This window comes from Lepidothrix coronata, unplaced genomic scaffold (assembly GCF_001604755.1).
Source record: "Lepidothrix coronata isolate B3197 unplaced genomic scaffold, Lepidothrix_coronata-1.0 Scaffold10, whole genome shotgun sequence".
In the NCBI taxonomy this organism is placed as follows: Eukaryota; Metazoa; Chordata; class Aves; order Passeriformes; family Pipridae; genus Lepidothrix; species Lepidothrix coronata.
In genome coordinates this window covers 3,377,485-3,400,485 of record NW_016690190.1, presented here as the reverse complement: position 1 = coordinate 3,400,485, position 23,001 = coordinate 3,377,485, and the positions used below count along the sequence as shown (strand labels likewise).

General features: G+C 45.3%; 1 protein-coding gene across 2 annotated transcripts in view; it reads left to right on the top strand.

Annotated features, from left to right (window-relative positions):
• Window positions 1-23,001, top strand: part of DENND2A (DENN domain containing 2A) — a 57,486-nt gene that overhangs the window by 14,280 nt on the left and 20,205 nt on the right. The window contains exons 1-8 of one of the 2 annotated variants that reach the window (XM_017804910.1): window positions 5,350-5,368; window positions 8,693-8,791; window positions 10,455-11,663; window positions 12,686-12,813; window positions 15,198-15,319; window positions 17,653-17,850; window positions 19,765-19,858; window positions 21,114-21,164. In XM_017804910.1, the coding sequence (XP_017660399.1) occupies window positions 8,721-8,791; window positions 10,455-11,663; window positions 12,686-12,813; window positions 15,198-15,319; window positions 17,653-17,850; window positions 19,765-19,858; window positions 21,114-21,164 (1,873 nt within the window). In that variant the 5' untranslated portion in view covers window positions 5,350-5,368; window positions 8,693-8,720. Of the gene's footprint in view, window positions 1-5,349; window positions 5,369-8,692; window positions 8,792-10,454; window positions 11,664-12,685; window positions 12,814-15,197; window positions 15,320-17,652; window positions 17,851-19,764; window positions 19,859-21,113; window positions 21,165-23,001 lie in introns of those variants that run through there. The other variant, XM_017804909.1, reaches the window with a different exon arrangement.

The window sequence follows — 23,001 nt, the reverse complement described above, 5'->3', positions numbered from 1 at the left end:
GCTTAATAGAGACAGACTGTAGTGGTGGGTCATGGACTTGGAGCTGGTACAGGAAGGTCTCTTGGAGCATGCAGATGGTGCCCCAAGGTTGTGGTGATGGACACTTCAGGAAGCCATGTGCTAAATCCTGATCAGGAGGGGCAGGAGTCAGCATCCTGCACAGGGTGAAGGCCACCGAAGGAGAGATTTGCTGAGGCTTCATTTGCCTCCCTGATGATAACTTATTTTGGAAGAAGTTGAGGTTCTTCATTTCCTTTCTGAATGTGAGACAATTTGTCTTCCTGCCAGGAAACACTTTGCTCCTTGAAGGGACCTCTTTGGGTCCTGTTTATTAGAATAGCAGAGGTTATCTCACCACATAGAAAATGAATTCCAGTGTGGTTCATGAGCCGAACACTATTTTTTAGTGGCAGGTTGTTTCCTATGCTGTCAAATGTTTGGTTTTCTTACAAGCATAATAACTCTGAATTCTTTCCAATTCTTTTTGCACTAGAAGAGATTTACTGTTGTAGTAGGACTGGTATGTTTGTAACTCAGCATTCCTATCAAAGGAGAAAAGTACCTACATCAGTTGGCTACAATAGTAGAAATGAGTATTTGCCAATTTAGTTTTGACTTTGCTGGGGACTGAAGCCAGTTGCACTGCATCTGCTGGAATCCTGTCTCTCCTTATGGCTGATAGACAATTCTGCTGGCAGATGTGCACTCGTGTAAATCTGGTCCTTATTTCCTTTGTTTTATTCCGTATTGACTACAGTCTTCTCTGTGGGTAGTTTCAAAGCCAAGGAAAACAGGTATGAATCGCTGTCTCCACTGATGTAATCAGCAAGCAAGTCTTCACCAATAATGTCTTCTTCAGCCTTGACTTCAAGTAACTAAATTTTCATTTATTAGGCTGCAAAGCAAAAGTAAATATTATCCCACCTTGAAAGGGGATGAACAACCTCGTGTGTGCACACGTGCGCTAACACAAGATCTAAAGATGATCTAGTAATGCTAAGAACCATCACAGAAGAGCTGTTGGTGTCCTCTGCTCCTGCTTTCACCTCTCAGGGTCTTGGTTTCCTCATCTAGAATTTTTTTTTTTTAGAATCTTTTGTTCATGACTTTCTTGTAGAAAACATTGCCTGAAACACGTCATTCCTCTAAACATTGCAATTAGACTTCATTTTAGCAGGCAGATTGAAAAATACTGAATCATTCTCTTCCTTTTCATGTGAATTTTTTCTTGCTATTTGTTAAGCTACCTGCAGAAGTGAAGACTCATCGTGTCTGTAAAGCAGTAATACAAACCATACTTGCCACCAGAACGCATAGCATATATACATGTATATACATAAAAATACATCTATACATGCAGGACTAGATCTGTGCTTGGAAACAGTGAATCAGAAAAAGTGTTGCTGTTCTGTTTGACAGGGTCATGTAACATCCCACCCCCAACCCTGGAAATGCTGTGTTTTCCAGCTGAGGGTGTGTCTGCTTGAAGGAAACTAAAGGGATGTCAAATACCCTTTGAGTTGTTTTTTTTTTCTGTTTGTTATGTGTTTAGAGGGAGGAACAAAGGGAAAGTAAGACAATGGGAAATGTGGGACAAGCTTAATAACAGTGGGTGCAAGGAGCCCCACCTTTAACAGAAGACAATTCGCATTGTGAGACCCTGTTTTCAATTACTGTCTCCAGGTCAAAATTTTATTTTTGTTTCAGTCTACAGATTTCCATGCTGAGCAGTGGCTCTGGCTGAATTACTTTTTGAAAGCCTTCAACCAAAATGTTTCAGCTGTTTCAAAGGGTGAAGCTGGGGAGAAAATTGTTGCTGCTTCTCCTATGCTAGGAAGTACATCAGGCTTTTTTTTTGTGAAGACTAATCTTATGCTTTGAAACAGAAGTGCTGTTTGGATCCAAAATTTGTCCTCTGCCACTCCTGTGTCATCTCTACCTTAACTTTTCCAAGGCTCTATGGGAAGAAACTTTCAGCTGGCACATGGACAGCAGAATTTTTTATAGCTAAAATCTTCAGCAGTTACCTTGGTCCCCTATGTGCTGTCCTTCCAGCTCCCTGTGCCAGGTAGGTGATGCTGGTGATATCCCTGTGGAGCTTGACCTACAACCTTCAGCAAATGGGTGGTGGATGGAAGTAATGGACAAGAGGTGCGAGTAGTTTCTCGAGGGTCCATCTGCTTTACTAGAGAACAGAAGTGGCCTAGGGATGCAATTGATCCCCCCAGTATTGCCCTCAGCAGGTCCTGCTGGCTCCCCTCTTCTCATTGCTGAGGGTTAGCTTCTTTCCAAGCAGGGCCTTGTTTCCAACCCTGGCAGAGGGGTTGGAACTAAATGATCTTTAAGGTCCCTTCCGACCCAAACCATGCTATGATTCCTTCCATATGCTTCAGTGCTCCTCGGGTTTTTCATGACAGGTGACTCAGATTCCTCTCTATGTGAGCAGAAAACTTTCTGCCTTTCCTCTCTTTAACTTCTTTGCAGGTTTAGCGAGTTGAACCAGGCAGATTGCAAGCCCATCCTAGCTTGAAAGGGCTTTACACGCACTGGAGCTGATATAAAGCAAGAGCAAAAAGAGAGGAAAAAAGTAGGCACACCCTTAGTCAATGGCAACCATTAGATGTGATCAGGCACGTCCTTTACCAAGGGCAGGGTTGAGACCACCTTGCTGGCAGCCAAGGGTGGAGCAGGGCAGTCCCTTTAACCATAGTAATCCTTTAAATCGAGTTAGTGACATATAAGCAGGCAGAGTTTGTTCTGTGTGCTTAGAGAGGGAGAAGGTCAGTAGACCGAATTATATCATAAAATTAAAGACATATCATAACACACAGCACAGCTTTTCTGCACGCAGGCTGAGCGCTGCTGGCACTGGGTTTCTGCATTCCCGGCATTGCAGCGTTGTTCCTCTGACATGGGGTGCATGCACAAAGAGAGAGGTTGTGGCACATCGATTCCACTTGGGGTTTTTGAAAATACAGTTTGTTTTGACACGTGGGATTCTCCTGACCCCCTTGTAAGCTCCGTGGTGTAAGACATGATAGATCAAAGGGAAAAGTTAGGACAGAGTGGGGTGAGGGGAGTAGGAGGCTGTGTGGGATCTGGCTGTAAAAGATACTGTAGGAGCATGTCACTTCCCAGTCATTGGTCCGTTATGGATATGTTTGCGTAATTTTATCCTGCTTTTTTTTCCTTTAACAAATAATTTGGGCCTGATTATCTACAATTAGGATACCATTATAAGTGTGATGAACTGAACAATCCTGCTGTTAATGTCTTCAGTCTCGGCTCGCAGGAGACTGGCATGGCCAGGACACAATTGGTGTGTGCAAAGAGGTCACCTTGCCCTAAACTAACAGTGCCCAGCACAGGATGGCAAAGTAACTGAGGTGGGAAGGTACCTCTGGAGATGGCAAAGTACAGCCCTATGCTCAGTGTGGTCACGTAGAGCAGCTTGCTCAGGACATTGTCCAGTTGGATTTTGGGTATCTCCAAGGACAGAGCCTCCACAACCTCTCTAGTCTCTCGGTCACTCTCTTGGTAAAAAAGTTTTTTCTCATGAGTAAGCTGAATCATGCTTTCACTGGGTGCACTGAGAAGCTCTGCAGCTGGGGAGGTGGCCCATCCTCCCAGACCATGGGGTACACTCATCTACAGGGCTGACTGGGAGAGGAAAGAAGTGGACTTCATAAAAGTCCTGTGAGGAGAAACTGTTGGTGCTGTCAGCAAGGGAAGGCTCATGGCACGTGTTGTGGAGCTTTGGGTCAAACACCATGAGCTCAAGTTCGGGAAAATCCTTGCCTTGCTGCTGGGTTGGCACTGGGCACCTTGAGTCAGTGACTCCCCCACTGTAAGCATCTTGTTTCACCAAGGGAGTCTGCTCTTGGGTCTTGTTGCCCTTCTCAGCTCTAGCTGTGTTCCTGCTTGGCTGGTGTCCTCCCTGCTCTGCAGGGGCTCGCTCCCTGAGGTTACACTGCTGCCAGGGACCTCGGGAAGGCAGCTGTTTGTGCTGGGAACAGGGATGCTGCCTGGTGCTGGGGCTGTGTGCAGGGGCCCACGCAATGGCTTCTGTGTGTGTGTGAGCACAAGCACGCATCCTCGTGCCTGCTGCTTCCCCCAAAGGAAAACAGGCTCTAAAGCAGAGCAAGGGCTGGGGGAGGGAGCCTTGAAGGCTTTAACTGTTGGCTTCCCCTTACTCATGTTTTTCCTGTTAGTGTTTTGTCTTCTTGGCATCCTTCCTGTTCTTTTTATATATATATATACATATATGTTATATATTGTTGTCTCCTCGTTGCTGTCTGTATGTTGCATCCTTTGTTGTGTAAAGCTCTGGAGCAGAATGGTGTTACTTTTAGGCTTTGTCTGGCTGCTCGGAATTATTCATTAAAGTAACTGGAGAGACAGTTTCTGTAGGCAACAAGGAGAAACACAGCGGGTTGTCTTTCTTCTTGGAGGAGAGTTTGACCAGCTGCAGGTCGCTCCTGGTGCTGTGAAGCCTTACTGTTTATATGCATCAGCAGTGTGGCTAGTATCCAATTATGGAGCTGGATCCAATTTTTGTGAGAGGTGCAGAGTAAACAAAGCAAAGGAAACCTTGAGATATGGCCTCCAGCACGCAGCAATGGTAATACCCGTCCCCAAACCGCAGGGTTCTTTGAGGTATGTTTGGTTTATTCCCCACAAACAAAATGGCAAAGAAGGGAGGCGTGGGAGGCTTGCTGCCATCACTGCCTGATCTTGTTGGAGGCAAGACTCCAGATGTGACCTGTGTGCTGGCTGTGTACATTTCTGATGATACAGACTACAGGGTGCTTGGTGCTCCTCTGGCTTTTGTCATCGTCCGGTGGCTGCACCAAGTGCAGTGGGCAAAGCTGGCGTGTTCCTCTCCCTGAAGGTATTCCCATGAAAGACTTGTCTGCCCTTTGGGGGTGGGACCGTGCCTCTTTTTTGTTCACCAGTTGCTTTGGAAACATCTCCTAGTATCTAGTGAGTGCCCCGAACCAGATGTGCGTACTCCAAAAGCGTTTTGATCGGAAGTGGGGAAGAGGGCACTGGGGAAGGGGGGGGGGGGTGGGAGGAAAACTTAAATTAGAAGAAAGCCAAACAGCTATTGCTGGAGACAGATGATTACAGCTCATGTCAAGGCTGTTTCCTGCATGCCAATGATAGATCAGTAAACAAACGCCTCTTTGCGAACACAAAGCAGGCAGGAACTCTGTTTGGAAGAGAGAGGTCGGGGTAGGTCTCACTTCACTTGGTAGCAGGAAGCCCCTATCACATGGCCCTGGGAATTGTGAGGCCGGGTGCGTGTGGGAGATACGAGAGGCTTCTGCTGGGAGACTTCACATCCTTCCCAGGGTCTGGCCAACAGGTTTGACAGCTCCCTCCCCTCCCTCTTTCCTCCTGCCTCCTTCCCTGTCCTTCCTTTTTCAGTTTAATTTTGAAATGCTATCAGATGACTGCTTTGTTCCCCCAAACAATGGCAGGGATTACTTAATAAATTGCAGTGGCAAGGTTCTCCAAATGGGGCTCAGTGTCTTCTCTCCCCTTTTATGGCCTTTATATCCTGCTGCAGGATGTACATGCCAGGAGCAGTGGCCTCAGGCTGGGGGTTGCTGTGGGGCTGTGCCTCCCATTGCAGGTAGAAAGTTTTTGTGCAGTTTTTAGAGAAAGCAGTAATCGGTCAAGAAGTACCAGCTTGATGTATGTCCTTCTCGGTTTGCCTGCCAAATGAACTCAGCCCTGCTTGTTTCTTTTAGGCAGTTGGTAGGGCCCTGGTCACGTTGCATATGAGGCAGGAAAGCAAAGCATTTCCGATAATACTTCTCAGCCTCTGGTAGGTCTCCCTTCCCTATCCCTACACGCGCTCCCTTGTGCTCTTTCCCCACTTCCCTCCGCCTTTCTCTCCTGTCCTCACAACCTCATCACCTCCCTTGTACCAGATCGTGTGCGTGTTGGACCCCTTCCATGTACTGCTTTGTCAGAAACTCCTAGTGAGCTATAGCAGGTCACAGAGGTGCTACAGAGGTGCTACACAGAGCCTGAGCCAGCACACAGTCAGGGTGGCGTGTAGCTGATCATAGCAGAGATGTGGGGAGTCCGGAGGAACAAGAGTTCCCCTTGCCCTTTGCAGTGAACTATCATGGTAGCTCTGGGTGCCTTGTGCAGCCAAACCTCAGAAAACAAAAAGTAGATCTTCTCTATCTACTGGAGGCAATTTTCTGTCACTGCCATCCCAGCTTCCTCTGGTGAGGTGTTGGCAGTGCCTCTGGGTCAGGCCTACAAGTCCTTTCTGGTGACCTTATTAACCTGAGAGATGATCTCATTACCTTTGAAGCTCATTTGGTTTTGGGATTGGCCCCAAGCAAATTATCTGACTGTAAGAGTAATTGGGAGGTACCTTATTATTTTCTGCTATTTTATTCCAGATTTTTTTTTCCCTTCATGACTTCTGGTGTGTTTGGATAAATATTTACTCTTTTGAGCAGAACCAGTTAATGTGCTGCAATAATCCCCTAGGTGATGCTGAGAACACCATGTGTGCCTTGCTGCTCAGGGTGAAGGCACAGCCATCTGTGTATTTCCTAGGGATGACTTTAGTCCCCTAAGCAGTGGGTGTGTTTATAGATACCTGGCTGTTGTCACAGCTTTGGGAGCTGTGACATTCTTTAATCTGTCTAGTGCAAATGTGTTGCTTTGGTTACTCCTGCCACATGTGGTGCCTGGAGGGGACAAATGTCCCTCTGGCCTTGGTTCCAAGTTCTGATGATTGTGGTGGTGCTCCTTTCACAGGAGACTCTTGCAGCACTCAGCAGCTGCCTCATGGCTTGCTTCTGCTCACCGATGGGGTCTGTCCCATCCACTACAAATGAAGAAACGAATGCACCTCTTATTCTGTATTATCTTCTTTTTGGCCTCTCCTGCAGGAAGAGTCAGGTATGTGACTGTGCTGAGCACCAGCACACATTTGCTCGTACCCAGATGTTTGTTTTAAAGGTAGTGTTTGTTAGGGAGCTGTTGGAAAAGGCCGAGAGATGGAGTTTCCTGGTGGAGAAACTGTGTGATCTTATGAAGAGCTCATCCCAAGTGATCATTCCACATTTCAGCAGAGCCACAGGGGCTGTGTGTGTGCTGACTCGTGTTGCTGTGTTCCTTACTGCTGGAGGCAGTGCCAAGGAGCTGTGGGCACTGACCTCTCTGTGCGAGGCACGAGATGAGTGCTGAGTGAAGAGACCATCCCTGCTCTGGGCATGTTGTAAGCCAAGTGCAGAGCAGGCTCTGTTGCAGCTTTGCAGGAATCTGCTTTGGCTGCCTGGGTGAGTCATTCTTTGGCCAGGGCCACAAGCTATCGTTAGTTTTTCATTATTTTCAATCCATAACAGTTAACGGGTGGATGAATAGATTTTGTTCCTCAGGCTGGTAAATTTTCCTGACAGTGTTGCAAGGCTGTTCTGTGTCTAGAAGTGAAGTGGGTGTTTGTTCCAGTTACTAATGAGGAAGAGAAGCCAAGGGGGTTTATTGTCTGGGAAAAGAGAGTCTGCTAAATGGTTAGCAATAAGCTGCCCCAAGTGTGTACACATTGAGTTGACCCAGAGTTCACTCCTTGCCTTAGGAACGTTGCCAGTGTAGAATAAAGGGAGGGAGAGAAAACTGTGAACAAACAAAACCGATTTCCCCCCACCCCCTGCTTTTTTCCTTTCTCTGCCCAAAAACTTACACAGTGGAAATGAGAGATCCTTTTGTTTTTTACTGCTGTGATGGTGGGGTTTTTTTAATGACAAGAGGCACCCGGTCTTGTTGTCAAATGCCAGGCGTGGTGGGGCAACCCCTGTCAAATGAGCCCCATGGACAGATCTGAAAGGCTTCAGATTTTCCGAGTATTGCCTACAAGATGGTGAGCCTGTTGTCATTGCCATGCTGTAGAGTACCCTGAGAAGTGAGGAGAGATGGTGCTGGAGAGTAACAGAGTAATTTTTCTATTTTTTATTTAACAAGAACACTGTAGCTCAATAAAAAGAAGATGAAGTCTGTTGCATTAACTGGGTAGTGGTGGTACTCAAAAGAGAAGGACAGTGACTCCATGAATTCTAGAAATCGATGCAAACAGAATGACTCATTTTTGTGACTGATTTATCTTACCCCCACGAGGAGTTGTCCTCTGAAATGAAATCAGTAGCAGCCTAACATGACCCACCAGGGAGAAGACTCGTGGCTTCAGTGCAGTGTCTCCTCAGTCTAAAATGTTTTCTGTCCCAAGCTGCAAATGTTGTGACAGTATTGTCTGCACAGCAACCACTTCAGACATGTGGCCTTAACACAGGTTGTTTTAAAATTGTTTTTGTTTTAGACTTCTTCGAGGGGGAAAAAAAATCTAAATCCACCAAGATTTTGGCAAAAATAAAAGAATTCATAAAACGTGCTCCATATTCAAGTCATGGTACAGCAATTGATGCTGAGTCAAAGACAATTTTTGCCCTCAAAAACTGTCAACTCCTCCCTGAGCTTCTGAGGGATAATGCTATCACCCCTCTTCCCATTTCACAGAGGAGGAAACCTGGGTTGTCCTCAGAGAGCTCTCATATCTTGCTTCAGCTCCTCTCTTGGATTCCAAGGAGAAGCATATGTATGTGTGTGTGTAGAAGGAAAAGAGGATGCTGAGCACAGAGCAATGCTTCTTCTGTGTGTCTGTCTGCAGGTGACCTGCTGCCCTGCCGTGTGCTGACATGATGACAGCTAGCAAGGCGGCCGATGTGAGCAGCAAGTCTGGAAGCACTGTCTGCAAGTCCGTTGAGAGGTGAGAGCTTTTTCCATGTTTCAGTGCCAGGATGCTTTGCTTATGTTTATTATCCCTAACGCAAAGCAAAACAAAGGAGGGAAACATTCTCTCTGCTCTGCACTGTCCCTCTCTCCTCATGTGTTAAAGCACACCCCTAGGTCTCATGTTGGGCTGTGATGCTGTGCATTGTATCATCCAGTCAGACTTATAATGTCCCAGACTCACAGTGCTAGAAAAGGTCTGCCCCAAGGCATGACCATTTGTGCTGATGATATCCCTGTCCATGCTTGCCCTGCCTGCACTTGAAATCATTAACACTTGGAGATTCCTCAGACAAGCCCCACTGTCCCCACTCATTGCAGGCTTTTCCCAGTGTCCAACCTCGATTTCTATTCTGCAGTCCAACCACCAGTGGCACTGTGATACCCAGCTCCTTGGGAAAGACCATGGTGCCAGCTCTTAATCAAAGCATGGTGTCACTGAGACAGCCAGGAGTTAAATGTCTGTGAAGCTGGGGAAGAACTGGGTCTGACTCAGGTCCCATTTCTGCTCAGAAACCTGTCCCAAGTTCAATTTGCACTACAACTGAGTCTGCAATGGCTGCCAGCATTGCTTCACTCCAGGACAAAGCTCAAGGCCTGCCAGCACACCGGGCATCCCCATGGATTCTCTTACAAGAATGCTAAGTTCTGGAGTAGACACACTTGACACTTTTAAGTGAATGAGGCAATTTCCCTCGTGGAATCTCAGTGTTGGGATTGTGATTAAATGGAACTAATGGGTCTAATGATATGGGTTTGCATCCCACTAACTACCTTGGGTTGTCCTGGTGCTCTTTCCCAAGCCCAGACAAACCTCAAGGATGTGGCTAAGTGCTTTAGTTCAGAAATATTTTGTATTGGAATAACTGCATGTTCAGCTGGAATTTTACTATATTAATAAAATATCACAATATTGATACTGTGTTATCACACACTGGGAAATCCCTAGACTAAATATACTGGGGATTTTTTGTGCACTTTGGACTCAAACAGTGAAGATGTTTAATCTGAGAATGTTGAATCTGGTGGCTTTGAGAGTGTGCCTCGGTGCATTGGAGCCTGAGCCCACATGTGGCCTGGGATGGTGGTAAAAGTGCAGCCTTTGTGCATCAGTATGTGTTTGGGGAACATTTGGATGGGTGCACAGAGATCCTCTGAGCAGGCACTAGAGGAATGCCAGCTGGGTCATGTTTTCTCCTCTGTTCAACAAGCGGCAATTTTGCTACTGTTTGCAAGTGGTCCATTTTGCATTTCTTGGCTCAATGCCTGATGATGTCCAAAACTCTACTGCACTTTTGCGCGCGCACACAGACACACACACACAGATGCATGTTTGTGAACCTCTCATTGGCATCAGCACGTCTGATGTACAAAAGACCTCTCTCACTTGCCACCTACTGCTGCTGCAGAGAAAAGCTTCGTTTCATACACCATCTTATTTGTAATGAGAGGAGAGCATTGTGTTCTGGCTAGAAGGACCTTTCCCCGAGCATCCTCCCCTCTAAGCCCTTCTCAAGTGCTTGGTTTGAGCATCCTCTGCTGTTATCAGGTTCATGAGTAAAGCTTGAGGAGCTGATGAACTTAACCAAGGGTGAGCAATGGCGGTGAACGTTTCTTCTCTTTTTGTCTTTGATATGTAGGATCAAGCTTCCAGATAACAATACAGCAGCTGTGAAGGAATTAGAAAGACCTTCTTGCGGATTTTTGAGTGAGAGATGTTCTGAAGTTGCCTGTTTTGCCCTGGGTTTAACACCTGAAGCTGAACCAGTTTCTTCTGTGGTGAAGAACCCACTGGGAGCCTTGGAGAACTTGATGCTGGATCCAAGGCTAGACTGCTTTCAGCAGAACATGCTTAGTCCTAAAATGATTATCAGTGACCCATCTGTGGATCTGAATGTCAAAGAAAACAATAAAATTATCAAGAGACAGATAGGAGGTACTCAGAATATACGGTCACCTGGAAAAATTGGCTTGAGGAATAAGTCCTTCAGCATCAAGGACAAAATTTCGGAATGGGAAGGGAAAAAGGAAACTCCGTCTTCTCCTCGCAGAGAGGAGGAACCAGGAGTTAAAGACGAGCACAAGATGCCCTGTGTACCTGAGAAGATGAGTGGGGAAGCACTGGTGACTCGGAAGGTAGAGGCCAAGAGACTTGGGAACTGGGAACTGGAGTGCAAAGGGGCAAGCAAAGAGAATGAGCGGAAAGCAGGAACTCAGAAAGGCACAGGGCAGGCAGCAGAGCGAAAGGGGGAAGCACAGAAGGATGAGGAAGTGGAGTTCAGCCCTGGAAAATGCAAGGAGGTGAAAGGTGGGAAGTGGGAGATCCAGAAGGAGAATCTTTCAGTACTTAGTCAGGTCAAGAAACTAGAGCAGGCTTTGAAAGATGGCTCAGCAGAACTGCAGCCGCAGTTGCCTGGTACTTACTATTCCCCACAGTGCTTGCAGGAGAAGGCAGCACAAGGGCACGCTGCTCCCGAGGGCCATGAGAGCATATGCGGGGCTGAGCTCAACAAAAGGCTTCTTGGCATGGACCTTGAAATCAGTGAGCCAATTTTTGGGACTCTGGAAGAGATAAGAACTTCTCATGTGAAATCCAAGCACTGCACAGTGGAGAATGTGTACACAGAGCCAGGGGTGCCAGAGAAGAAGCCCTTCATCAACCCACTGCCAAAGCCCCGGCGGACTTTCAAACACGAGGGGGAAGAGGACTGGGTGCCAGCAGCCAGGAATAAAAGAAACTTACCCCCTCTGCCATCCATTCCTCCCCCTCCTCTACCCTCCTCTCCTCCCCCATCAGCTGTCAGCAGGAGGCTCTGGAGTGGGAAGCACAAGAACAACGCTGACCACAGGTATTTGGGCTGTGTTTCACAAAGGTGTTGGTCTTGAAGGTGCAGTTCCACCATCCCATCTTTCTCTGAGATAGACAAGTCTTCCCCCATCATTCATAATCTCCATCATAACCAGTACCTAGTCATCTCTCTGAGAATGTGTGAGTGGCCAGCACAACTTCTCAGGGTAACTGTGAAGGGATAAGTCAAAGCAGATTTGGCCTTTATGGTCACTGTATTACATGGCTTAGCCTTCAAGCCCAAGATTGAGTGATTTGGGGTTTTGTTTTGTTTTTTTTTAGCAGAAAATCTATTTAATTACAAAATGACCACAGCTGGTCTGGAACAGGGTCTGGAATGATAATCTCTAGGCTCTACCACAGCATTTTCACAGTTTGTAGTAAACCTATTCCTCTAACTGAAGCTGGCATGTATATATTCTTCTGGAGTGCTTTCTTACCTTTTCTTCCCTCCCACATGATTGCCGCACATTTTTGGGATGGGGAACATAAAATACACAGCTTTTCTATTGCCCTCTGTATAAACTGTCACCTGAAAATTCCTGGCTAGGTTGCAGAAAGGAAATCAAAACTTTAGGTTTGTTCGTGGAGGACACTTAACTGGTTTTACCTTTTTTACCATCCTGCATGCAAATATTGTTTTCCTGTGCTGCTCAGATTGCTGATTTTGGGCCCCCATACTCCTGTCAAGGGTGGGATCTGTGCTGTAAATGGGATCTCTCATGGCCTCAAGTTCTGTGTGGTGTCACAGGATGTGTCACTTAACACTTGCATCTTCACAGTGTACTATTGCCATGACAACCCAGCTTATCTATGGCATCCCCAAATTGCCTTTATTTGTGTGGCTGTTAAAAAACCGAGTGCTTTTCCACGCTTTATATGGGATGAGGCTGTGAAACGTTCTCATCTCAGTAACTTTGCCTGCTGCGTGGCATGTTGGAGAAGTGAATTAGCTGTAATTTGGTTACAAATGTTGGTTAACTGTGTCGCTCTGCTCCTTCTCCTCTCCCATCAATGGTGCAGGAAGTCCTATGAGTTTGAAGACTTGCTGCAGTCATCGTCTGAGAACGGCCGGGTGGATTGGTACGCGCAGACCAAGCTGGCCCTCACACGCACTTTATCTGAGGAGAACGTCTATGAGGACATCCTGGGTAGGAACTTTTGACAGGGAAGGGGAGTTAGCTGCTAATGCTGAATCACTGAGACTCATGGTCAACCAGCATTCACCAGAGGTGCTGAATAAAGTATGTTTATTATCTGAATGTAAACCGGGACACATTTTACACAGATTATTGGCAAGTAATAAGAAAAACGGACGGAATATTTCAAAACTCATCAGCTTCAAAGATGAACCTGAGGCATGTGGGAAACAGCTTTTATTTTTTGCTGGTTTCTCTCCTCTGCCTTCCTTTTGTCCCGTCGATTAATTCTCACAGCTCTGATCTGTCCATTGTGAGCTTGTCACTGTTGAGATAATGCGAACAGTCTGAAAACATAGCCTTGAAGTCAGTTCCACAGCTCAGGAATAGGATTGTGTATGGCTTCAGGTGCCATTGCAATTATGAAGCTAAGTCCCACAATCTTTGAAATTGAGATGGTGTTTTTTAATGGCCTTTGATGGAACACAGAATAGAAGCCTCCCTCTTGAAAAAGCCTTAACGAGTTTTCGTAGCTGTAGGCTCTTGGCTGAGTTCAACAGAATGGGTACATCGGCTCTTGCCGTGCAGCTGAAATCCTACAAAGGCGGTCTGTGTTGTTCAGCATGGGAGGAGCTGCTCTTTCTCAGGAAGAGGCCAGGCACTATTATTTTGATATGAATAAAATCTGATCATACTTGATGAGAAAGGTCTCTGAAGGGCATTGTGTTCTTTTGGGACTGATGACAGACAAGGTAGTTCCAATCCATCCTTTTTGACATTTTTGAAGCTGTCGGCCTCATTTCTGGGGCTAAGGGCCTTGTGTTTGCTTTTTTTCTTCTCTTTATTTGGAGGGCCAAAGGAACAGGGAGTTTCCAAGCAGCTGCTGGGGGGGTTTTATGTTGGGGCACGATGGGAGGTCTCAGAAACCACTGAGTAAGGGTCACCTTGTCAGCTGGAATAACATGGATAGCATTACAGAGTGACTGTAAAGGCAAATCCGTCTATTCAAACACAAGAACACCCCTGTGTCCCAAGCTTGCAGGGAACTCAAACACCAGCCTGAAATTCCTCTCCCCTCCAGCTTTCAGTTACAGAGATTAGAAGAAAACAAAGTTATGGGTAATTGTCAGCTAATAGAGTATGTTTGGGGTTTAATTTTCTTGCTGCATGTCTAGGCTTTGCCTGGAGTCAGTGATCTTTAATTGGTTCCTGTGATCCTGGTGGTGTTACCATAGAAGCTTGGGAAAAGGAGTGGACAGGGGTAACTCAAAAAAAGCTGCAGTTTTGTTTTTCACAAGACCACAGACAAGTTTAATCCACAAAACAAACAAGATGTGAAAATCACACCAATGGAGGGGGAACCAAGACTTCAGCCACAGGACTTTAGTGCTGACCCTCAGATAATCATGTGTCCAAAAGGGCGTGCAAGCACACACATTCATATGTGTGATTTAGGGAGGGTTTAGCTGTTGAGATAATTATTCCATTTCACAACAAGTCATACAGATTTCCTTCATGCACCATCTTTTCACCTGTTCACCATTGCTTACCTGGAATATTGTGCCAGGCAGATGAATGACAAGGTTTATTTGTCAAAAGGAGGGAAACAGTGCTCTTTATTCTAGACTGAAGCTGATTGGACATGCCTAGCAGATTGAGGATGGGCCAGGCAGCAGAACTCAATCTTGTTCTTTTTTCTCCAATCTACCCAGTTACATGACAACTGAAGTATATTTTCAGTACTGAATGGCCATTCCCTCTTTCTGAAATGCAGCATGTGAGATTGAAGCACCCATGATTGGTAGATGTGTTTGCAAACCCGTGTTGTATGATAGACATCCATGTTCAGAGAGTGGATTAAATCTTTCTTCAGTAAGCCCAAGAGCAGTGCATTGCTTCAGCCCCAAGTAAGTGATAACCAGAGGTTATCACTTTAGAGGGTTTAGGGGTGTTTAACTCCCCCTAAATGTGAAGCTTAAACAGAGGACAGAGAGCCTTTATGCTAGCCTTCAGCTCTGAGTTTCATTTGGGCAATTTTAAGCAGAAGAGTGGAAAGAAGGAAATATAATTATTTACCAGTGTGCATGAGAACCTCACAGCTCTTCTGGAGAGGGGAAAATGAACTTGAGGACTTGCTTGGTCTTTTCCATATGTAGTATCTGTGATATGTTTCTATGGCTGCATGTGCCTGTGTCAGGGTTTGGACACTGTCCAGCAAGCAGCTGGACTTCTAGGGCTATGGAGAGAATGAAGCAATTGTAGGAATGCTTGAGAACAGGTCTTTATGTCTGATGTGGGAGGTGGGAGAAGGCCAGCAGATCCCCAAACAGATTTTTATGGCAAACCTCAAAGATTTTCTGCACTTACAGTCTCTTGCTTGTGGCTTTTTGCGGCAGATCCACCATCAAAGGAAAACCCTTATGAAGACATTGAGACCAACAGCCGCTGTTTGGGGAAGAAATGTGTCCTGACCTTCCCAGCATCCCCCACCTCTTCTGTACCTGGGACTCCCACTAAGGTACTTTTGGTTCAAGTGGCTACCTCTCCTGCTCCAGTAGATTTTGGTCCTGTGTGGAAAAAGTGGACACTTTCATCATGTCAGGGTTTTTTCCTTTGTCTTTTACCACAGAGTGCAGTGAGATTGTCCTTTAGCAAAGTAAAGAAAACCCCAGATTTCCCTTATACAAATGGTTTGCTGGCTTTCACTTTTTTTTCTCTCCAGGATTGCCTTCCCTGTAAGGGTGGGAAAACCTTCCTCCCCTCAAAGAGGGCACTTAAGTACTTGGGCCCTGCAGTAGTGTTGGCTCAGTGTCAGTGGGCAGTCTGCCCATGCTGATGCCAAGGTGCCTCTGCAGCCCCTCCCTTAGGATGCATTTTTTGCTCTCTTGTGATGAGATGAGTTGCTGGTAAGTAATGCAATGCCAGTCCCTGGGGTAGAGGGCCAACATTAGAAGGGTGTTCCCACCACAACCCAGCGCACGGCCTGGTGCTGTTTTCCTCCTTGTCTGTGCAACCAACAGAAGAGGTAAAACTTTGGTTGGCAGCTCTTGCTCAGAGCTCAGGGCTTACCAAGGCCATCCCTGCTTTCAGCCTCCCAGGCTGTTTTGGTGGATTCATGTTGTCTGTTTAGATAGTCCAAGCCTGTAACAGCAGGGACAGCATGACAGGCGAAGTCATCTTGGCAACAGCTGAGCTCAGAGTGGATAGTAGGGATCTAAACACAGCTTTCCTAACCAAAGGGTTTTCCCGTGCTTTCCAAGTTGCAACTATTATTAGAGCTGTTATCCAACATTTTTAGAAGTTTTATGTGCAGTGTTTCTTGACGTGTTGCTCTTTTTCAACCAGCTTAATCAGCACCTAAGGTTTCTTTGGATAATTCAACCCTGTAAAGTGAAAATTGTTCTGTGGTTCTCAATCCATTCTCCTTGCTGCTAGATAGATCTGGACCAGCAAGGGTCTATGTATATGAGTGTCAGGATGGAGTTGATTTCCCTCAGAGAGCTTTATAATCACCTGTGTGCCCTGATTTCCCACATGTGCTATCAAAAGGGGGCTGCAGTGTTGCATGGGAATGCCTTTCACCATAGGTATGGTTCCCAGCAGGAGAGAGCTGAACGGGAGTAATCGTGTTACACTACAGTGGTTTGGGATCTAAAAGCCATGATCTGCATCACTCAGAAAAGAAGTGCTGCAGCTCTCTTGGCAACTAATGTGTTTAAAACCACCAAGTGCATCATGCAGGAGAGCCTACCTAGCCTAGAGAGTGAGGGGAAAGGTTCTGCACAGACTTTCAGCCGTGGCTCATATCACTAGTGCAGGATGAGAATCTTCAGTCTCATTTTAACCTGTGACTTCTCTGTGGGTGGCAAGTGTTTTTGTGAGTTGAGCGTCTTCTGCCAAACCATCCGGAGACTCCTGAGCTAACCGGGATGAATTAATTGGTCTGACTAATAGGTGATGAGTGTGTCTGTTGATGGAGGCAGATCATGGTGCTGCCTCAGCTACAGTCACAATGCTGCTGTGACTTGTTCAGAAGTAGGTTGGATAACTCTCCCCCACACTTAGTGCTGTATAGATAACATCCTCTGGGAATGCAGCCACAGTGCCCACAAAAAGTGCAGTTTAACCTTGTTATAACCTCTGGGATATTCTGTAGGAGATGACAGAAAGTGTTCTTATTGACAGTCTTTGTGGTGAGAAGTGGTTTGCATCCTTCTGGTGAGAAGAGTATGTGGAAGTGAGCTTTCTACCTCTCTGATGCTGTTTTTGATCAGAGGCTTTAAGAACTTTACTCTGGTACTGAAATATCTACTATTGTGCTCCCATTGAACTTGCTAATGAGTTTAGGAGGAAACCAGTGTCCATAATTGTGTCACGGCTTTTTTTGTACCCTCCTCTGAAATATTTGATTCTGCTTACTGCCAAAGACAGCCATACTGACAGTGCTTTTTGTCCAGTCTCACTGCTTCTCTCTCCTGGCTAGCTGCTCCTTATCCCAAATGTTTGTGGTCAGTTGGTTGGTTAGCCTTGTCCTGTTTACAATCCCAGCCTCTGGATTACCCAAGTCCTGAGAGATGTTTTTTCACACTGGAGCAAGGCTTCTTGGCCAAACCCTGAGGTTGTGTTTGGTTTTGGAATGAATATGAGATGGTTAAGTTGCTGTTAAGATGGTCAAGATGATCCAGCCAGGCAGATGGGTGGGTTTCTTGCATGTGTAGAAATCTATGGGCACTCTTGTTTTGACAACTGAGTGCTGTGGCTACCCCACTGGATTTACTGTGGTGACAGTTAGCAATGAAGCAAAGGTACAGGAGGTACTGTGGTCATTCATTCCTTCTCCTTCATTTCCAGTTGCTTTCCAAACCCATTTTTTTCCGACAAAACTCGGAGCGTCGGAGTTTCAAACTGCCAGACATAAGGAAACTGAGCCGTGATGGGACTGGGTCACCATCCAAAATCAGCCCTCCCTCAACCCCCAGCAGTCCAGACGACACCTTCTTCTCCTTGGGAGACTCCCAGAATGGCAAGAGGAGAAGGAAGATTCCCAAGGTAAATACAGGTCTTTGTCTTTTTTATTTGGCTTCTTCCAGGCAGGAATGTTAGTATGAGACAATGTTTTCTTTAGTTCCCAATGTGCCATCTCTGCAATATTGCTCTTGTCCCGGCTGTTGACTTGTGTTTAACCCCCTTTCTGCCTGAAGGAGAAGGCACACAAACATGTCTGCAAGTTTTGAAGAAGTTATTTTTCAATCTGAGACTTTATGATTTTTGGGAGAGATAAAATAATAATAAAAAAAAAAAGGATTGTAATTTTGGGATAAAAATTGAAGTATGTTAGAGGGGAAAAAAACAGTTAATATTTTTGCAAAATACTTCCCTCTGTGCTTCCTGGATAGGACAGTCAGAAATTGTCTGTGTGTTGTATGTTTGTTTCCTCCTCAAAATCTGTTGTTCTTTGCTCGGTCTGATTCATGCACTGGCTGTTTCTAATTCAAGCTAAGGTGTGACTGGAGGTGAGCAATGAACATAGTGACTTTTGAGTGACAAAAGGACTTGTCTACGAACATTTTCTGCAGCGGTGTTTCCTACTTCATATTTAGATACAGCATGACTCTGTTTCAATTTTATTTTCTTTCAAATCTGGCAGGATGTGTATTCAGTCCAAATGAGGTTTGGCAGCTGTCTATCTATTGAGTGTTTCAAAGACACAGTTATAAAAACACAGTTGCTTATCCCAGTCTTTGCTGGACAAGCAGAGGCTACCAGGGTTTGTCTGTGGTGATCTTTTTCCAAACCCAGTGTTTTCATTTGGGGAAAAAGGGATGTGTTTGTATATGGTCTTTGTGTCCTGGTTGCCAAATCTGTGTTCATGTTTGCATACCTGATTTTTGAATGCCCTCTCTGTATACCTCAGCCCTTCAGAAATGAGCTAAAGACTGCAAATGTCTCAGGTTTTCCTTCCCAGTATGCCTACACACCTGTGCAGGTGCTTGAGCTCTATCGGTGTGTTCACAATGTGTGACTTTTATGTCAATTGAAAAGAAGATTACAAGGATTTACTTACCAGACTGTGCCACTGAGCAGTCTTGCAGACCAAACTCAGAACTGAGGTTTGCTGTGACAGTGATGACATCGACCTGAGACTTGAGCTGGGCATCTAGATGGAGGCTGTACTTCCACATCAGATTATCCTGCCTCACACTTAAATATTCGGATTCAGAGCTCCCTGACCAAGTATGTGGTGGGCCTGTCTTACCTTGAGGTCTCAGGACATGTGTGCAGGGATCACAGACTTTCTGAAATAAATCTGAAAGCTGTAGCCTCCTGCTCCTGCCTGGGACCTTGACAAGGAAGCAGATCTTCTTGGGGAATCCCGGCATGGTTCTACTGCAATTCCCCTTCCCTTCAGGAATGAACAGAGACCAGAGGCACTGAATGAGCCACTGAGCCCAGCTATGCCCAACACTAACATCCTCTCTCCTGGTCAGCTGGGAGGCCAGGGATTAAAGGATTTGCAAAGAAAACCACTGGTATAAAATACTTCAACATTGCTGACTGCCACCCATCTCAGTTTCTTCAGTCATCCTCCAGCCAGTTTTCTGCTTCCAAACCTGCAGACCAGGACAGGTTTCCAAGGCAACCTCTGGTCCTTGGAGTGTTGATCACAGTATGAAGAGGTGGACACTGTCAAGCTCATGTGGCCACACAGTGTGGAAGGCACTAAAACATGGCCTTTCATCAGGGCTTGTTACCTTGGGCTCCTGCTGTGCCCGCTTCTGTACCAGAGTGAGCGTGGCCACTGGCAGCACAGGATGGATCCTGGTGATTGTGAGCTCTGGGCCATCGAGGGAAGAGTTTCAATATGGCCAAAGTTGGGAAACAGAGCACTTTGCATGAAATTCTAACTTACTTTATTGCCTGCAGAGGAAAATAACCTTGTTTGTTTGTGTGTTTGCTGAGCAGCTTGTGTTGAAAATCAATGCCATTTATGAGGCACGGAGGGGAAAGAAACGTGTCAAGAGACTGTCGCAGTCTACAGAGAGCAATTCAGGGAAAGGTAAAGGAACTTTGAATCATGATACATCTAAGACTTTTTGAGGACTTGTCTTACACTTTAGGCTGGCTTTGTGATTTATGTGACGATTGCTAGCGCTTCTTCCGGTCCAAACTGAGTTGGAGTTTCCACTCTTTTTTTTGTAAGATGAGAGCCGTTCCTCTGCCAATTAAGACTTCGATTAAAATGGAAGTTTTTTGATTTTCTTGCTTCATTTTCATTCCATGGCTTTGCATGATAACCTTATAGGTCGCACCAAACATGTTCCCCCCTTTTTGATGTTTATTTCTGGAATAGGCTGGAAGCTTTGGAGAGGAATGTTCTGTCCAAAAAGTCTGATTTGTTGAGATCAAAATATTTTGCAGGAATGTGTCACTTCAGTGAACTGTCCAACAGAAGACAGTAGATTTTGAAACAGTCCTATTTCTTCTTCATCCTAATAAACAAATAGCCTCAGTTAGGAGTCAGAGTTTTGAGAGTTGACTGTAGGACTGTTGCCATCATAGCAGGATTGAGACTTTCAGCCTCCCACTGTCAGTTAACAGCTTGCCTAAAGCATTTAGATACTTCAGAGAAATTACTTTTAAACGTCTCATCTCTGTAAAAATTAAAATTAGGTCTTTCCAACACACTGTTTCTTTCCAAAACACTCCAATTTCCAGCAAAAGGTGACCACCAGCTCTATTTGTTTCCCATAATTAATTTTTACTGTTTATCCTATTTTATAAAGACTAGACACCCACAGGGTGGATGGGTATGTTTATATGAAATTTCAGGGGAAGCATCCCAGACTTTTTATACCCTTCTCTCATTGACAGAATAAATTATTGGACCATATAGGCCTTGAGTCAGATTCAGTCTGATAGTGGGTTTTTTTGTTTCTTTTCTTGTTTTTGTCCCTTGTCCCATGAACTACTGCATATTAATCAGTATTTTACCTCGGTGTTGTGCTTATACAGACTTGGATAAAACACTGCCGTGGCATTTTATTCTTTATGCAACTTTTATGGCTGTGCAAAATTATTTTGTTGTTTGTTTGGTGTTTGGGTGTTTTTTTCCCTGAATGAATGGGAAGATAGCAAGGTTGGTAAGCTAAATGTCTGTGGGTATGTGCACCCTTGAAAAGAACAAGAACCTTGGGACCTATACTGTCTTCCCTCTGAAGCTACCAGACCTGGCTTTCTCATGCCAGTGATAAGAAACACACAGTTATAAGCAGATTTTATTTAATTCGTCTTCCCCTTTCTTTTTTACCTAGTTACAGATGAAAACAGTGAATCAGACAGTGACACTGAAGAGAAGCTGAAAGGTAAGGCAAATGTGTGAAGGGAGCAAATGGCTCCTGATAAATTGTGCTCTGACCTCCTGGGATGAGGTCTCTCATTTGTGTTCTGCCTTTGGAGAAGGAGCTTGTTTCTGCATAGAACACAGTGAGAAGACAAAGATCTCAATACTGCAGAAGAAAATCCATGGGAAAAGGGCTGTAGGCGCCCAAACCAAACATCTGTTCCAACTCCCATCAAGGCTCTTTGCACTGAGTTTTGTAGTCAGTGAGGTTTCTCTAAGTTCAGAGTCAGAAATGAGTGACCAGGCTGACAGCAGCAGTGTTGTATGGGACTGGGTGTTCAGAAACCCATCACATGTTTACCAAGGGAGAAAAGCCACCAGCCACACTGGCTGGCAAGGAAAACAGAATTGCACTATATAATTTATTGCTAATTAAATTCTCCTGAACTGGCTTGCTTCACTCTGGTAGAGCTATTTGGTGTACCAATCTCCATCCTAGTCTCCTGAAACCTTCTTGTACTGGTAATCAGCCCCAGGACATGCTGGGGACATTACAATCTTACGGGAATTTGTGTGGCAAATTCAAAGTGCTGTTAGAGTTAGAATGCGAGATGGAAACTCCCTCAGATTCTAAAGTTTCCTGACTCACAGGCACACCTGATCTGGATAGCAGGTCAGTGCCCAAGCTGAAAAGACAGGTGTAAGCAGCTGTTGGGCTCTGTGTCAACCACAGTGCATTGTGTTTAGGAGTGCTCGTCCTTACTCTCTTTCAGGCTTTTAGAAAAGAAACCTCAGACTGAACTCCCTTTTATGAACACACAGTCCCACACAAGAACTGCTGTATGCTCTTGCTCTCATCTGCATTGGGAAGTCTTTTATCTGTATTGCTAAATTAGTAAGATCAAGCTGAAAGTTGCTGCCACCACCTACCTTTTGACTAGTTCTTGGGCTTGCCTGGAGGCAGGGAGACAGAGTTTGTGCCCAGATTGCATAGAAATTACATTCACAACTGTCTCGAAACATGATATGGTGAAGTATAGACCATGTTCAGATTTAGCTGAGAAAGACAATGTAGATGTGGCCAGGAAGACTCAAACTCTTGTCTGTTACTGGTTGCCATAGTGAATCATGTGCATCGTCCTGTGTTTCACGGTGGCTGTGGCTGGGAATTAAGTCACCTCAAATCCAAGAGCACAGAACTCTGAACAATATCCAGATCCATACCTGGGGCTGAATGGCTGTGCAAGTCTACCTAAGTGTGAATAGGAGCTCTGGCGCTTGCTGTTTGCTCTAAGTACACCTGTATTTTGCTTTATGCCTTGTTGAACTGTTGACTTTCCTATTTTTAAAGAGGAAAGTGAGATGATTTAGCAAGTCTCTTGTATCTGGAACTTCGTGTGTTTTATGTAACAGGCCAATCACACCAGCCAGTTACCTCTGCTTGGAGAGTCACTGTACATCATCTGAGGCACAGTAAATCATAAGACTGAGTGTCAGAGCCAGAAGTGCTGACCCTTGGGAAGGAAAAATCTTTGAAGGCAAACTCTGCCGTGATGACAGCAGTAAAATTCTGCTATCTTTAGTAGATTGCACAGAATATAAACAATGAGGATCTTGAGCAAGCTTTTCAGAAACACTCAGCATTGCTGTGACACTGCTCCTTTTGAAGTCCCTGGTGAAACAGAAACCACTTCTGAAAACTTTTGAAGATTTGCAGCCTTAGAGCAAATAACATAATAGGTGACAAGAGAAAGGAGTCTAAGCCATCTTTCCAAGGCTTTAACTGTCCAGGGTTTGTTACATTTTCTGATTTAAGAGGCACCTCAAGATTGCTTTAAATTGTACTGTCTGGAATAGTC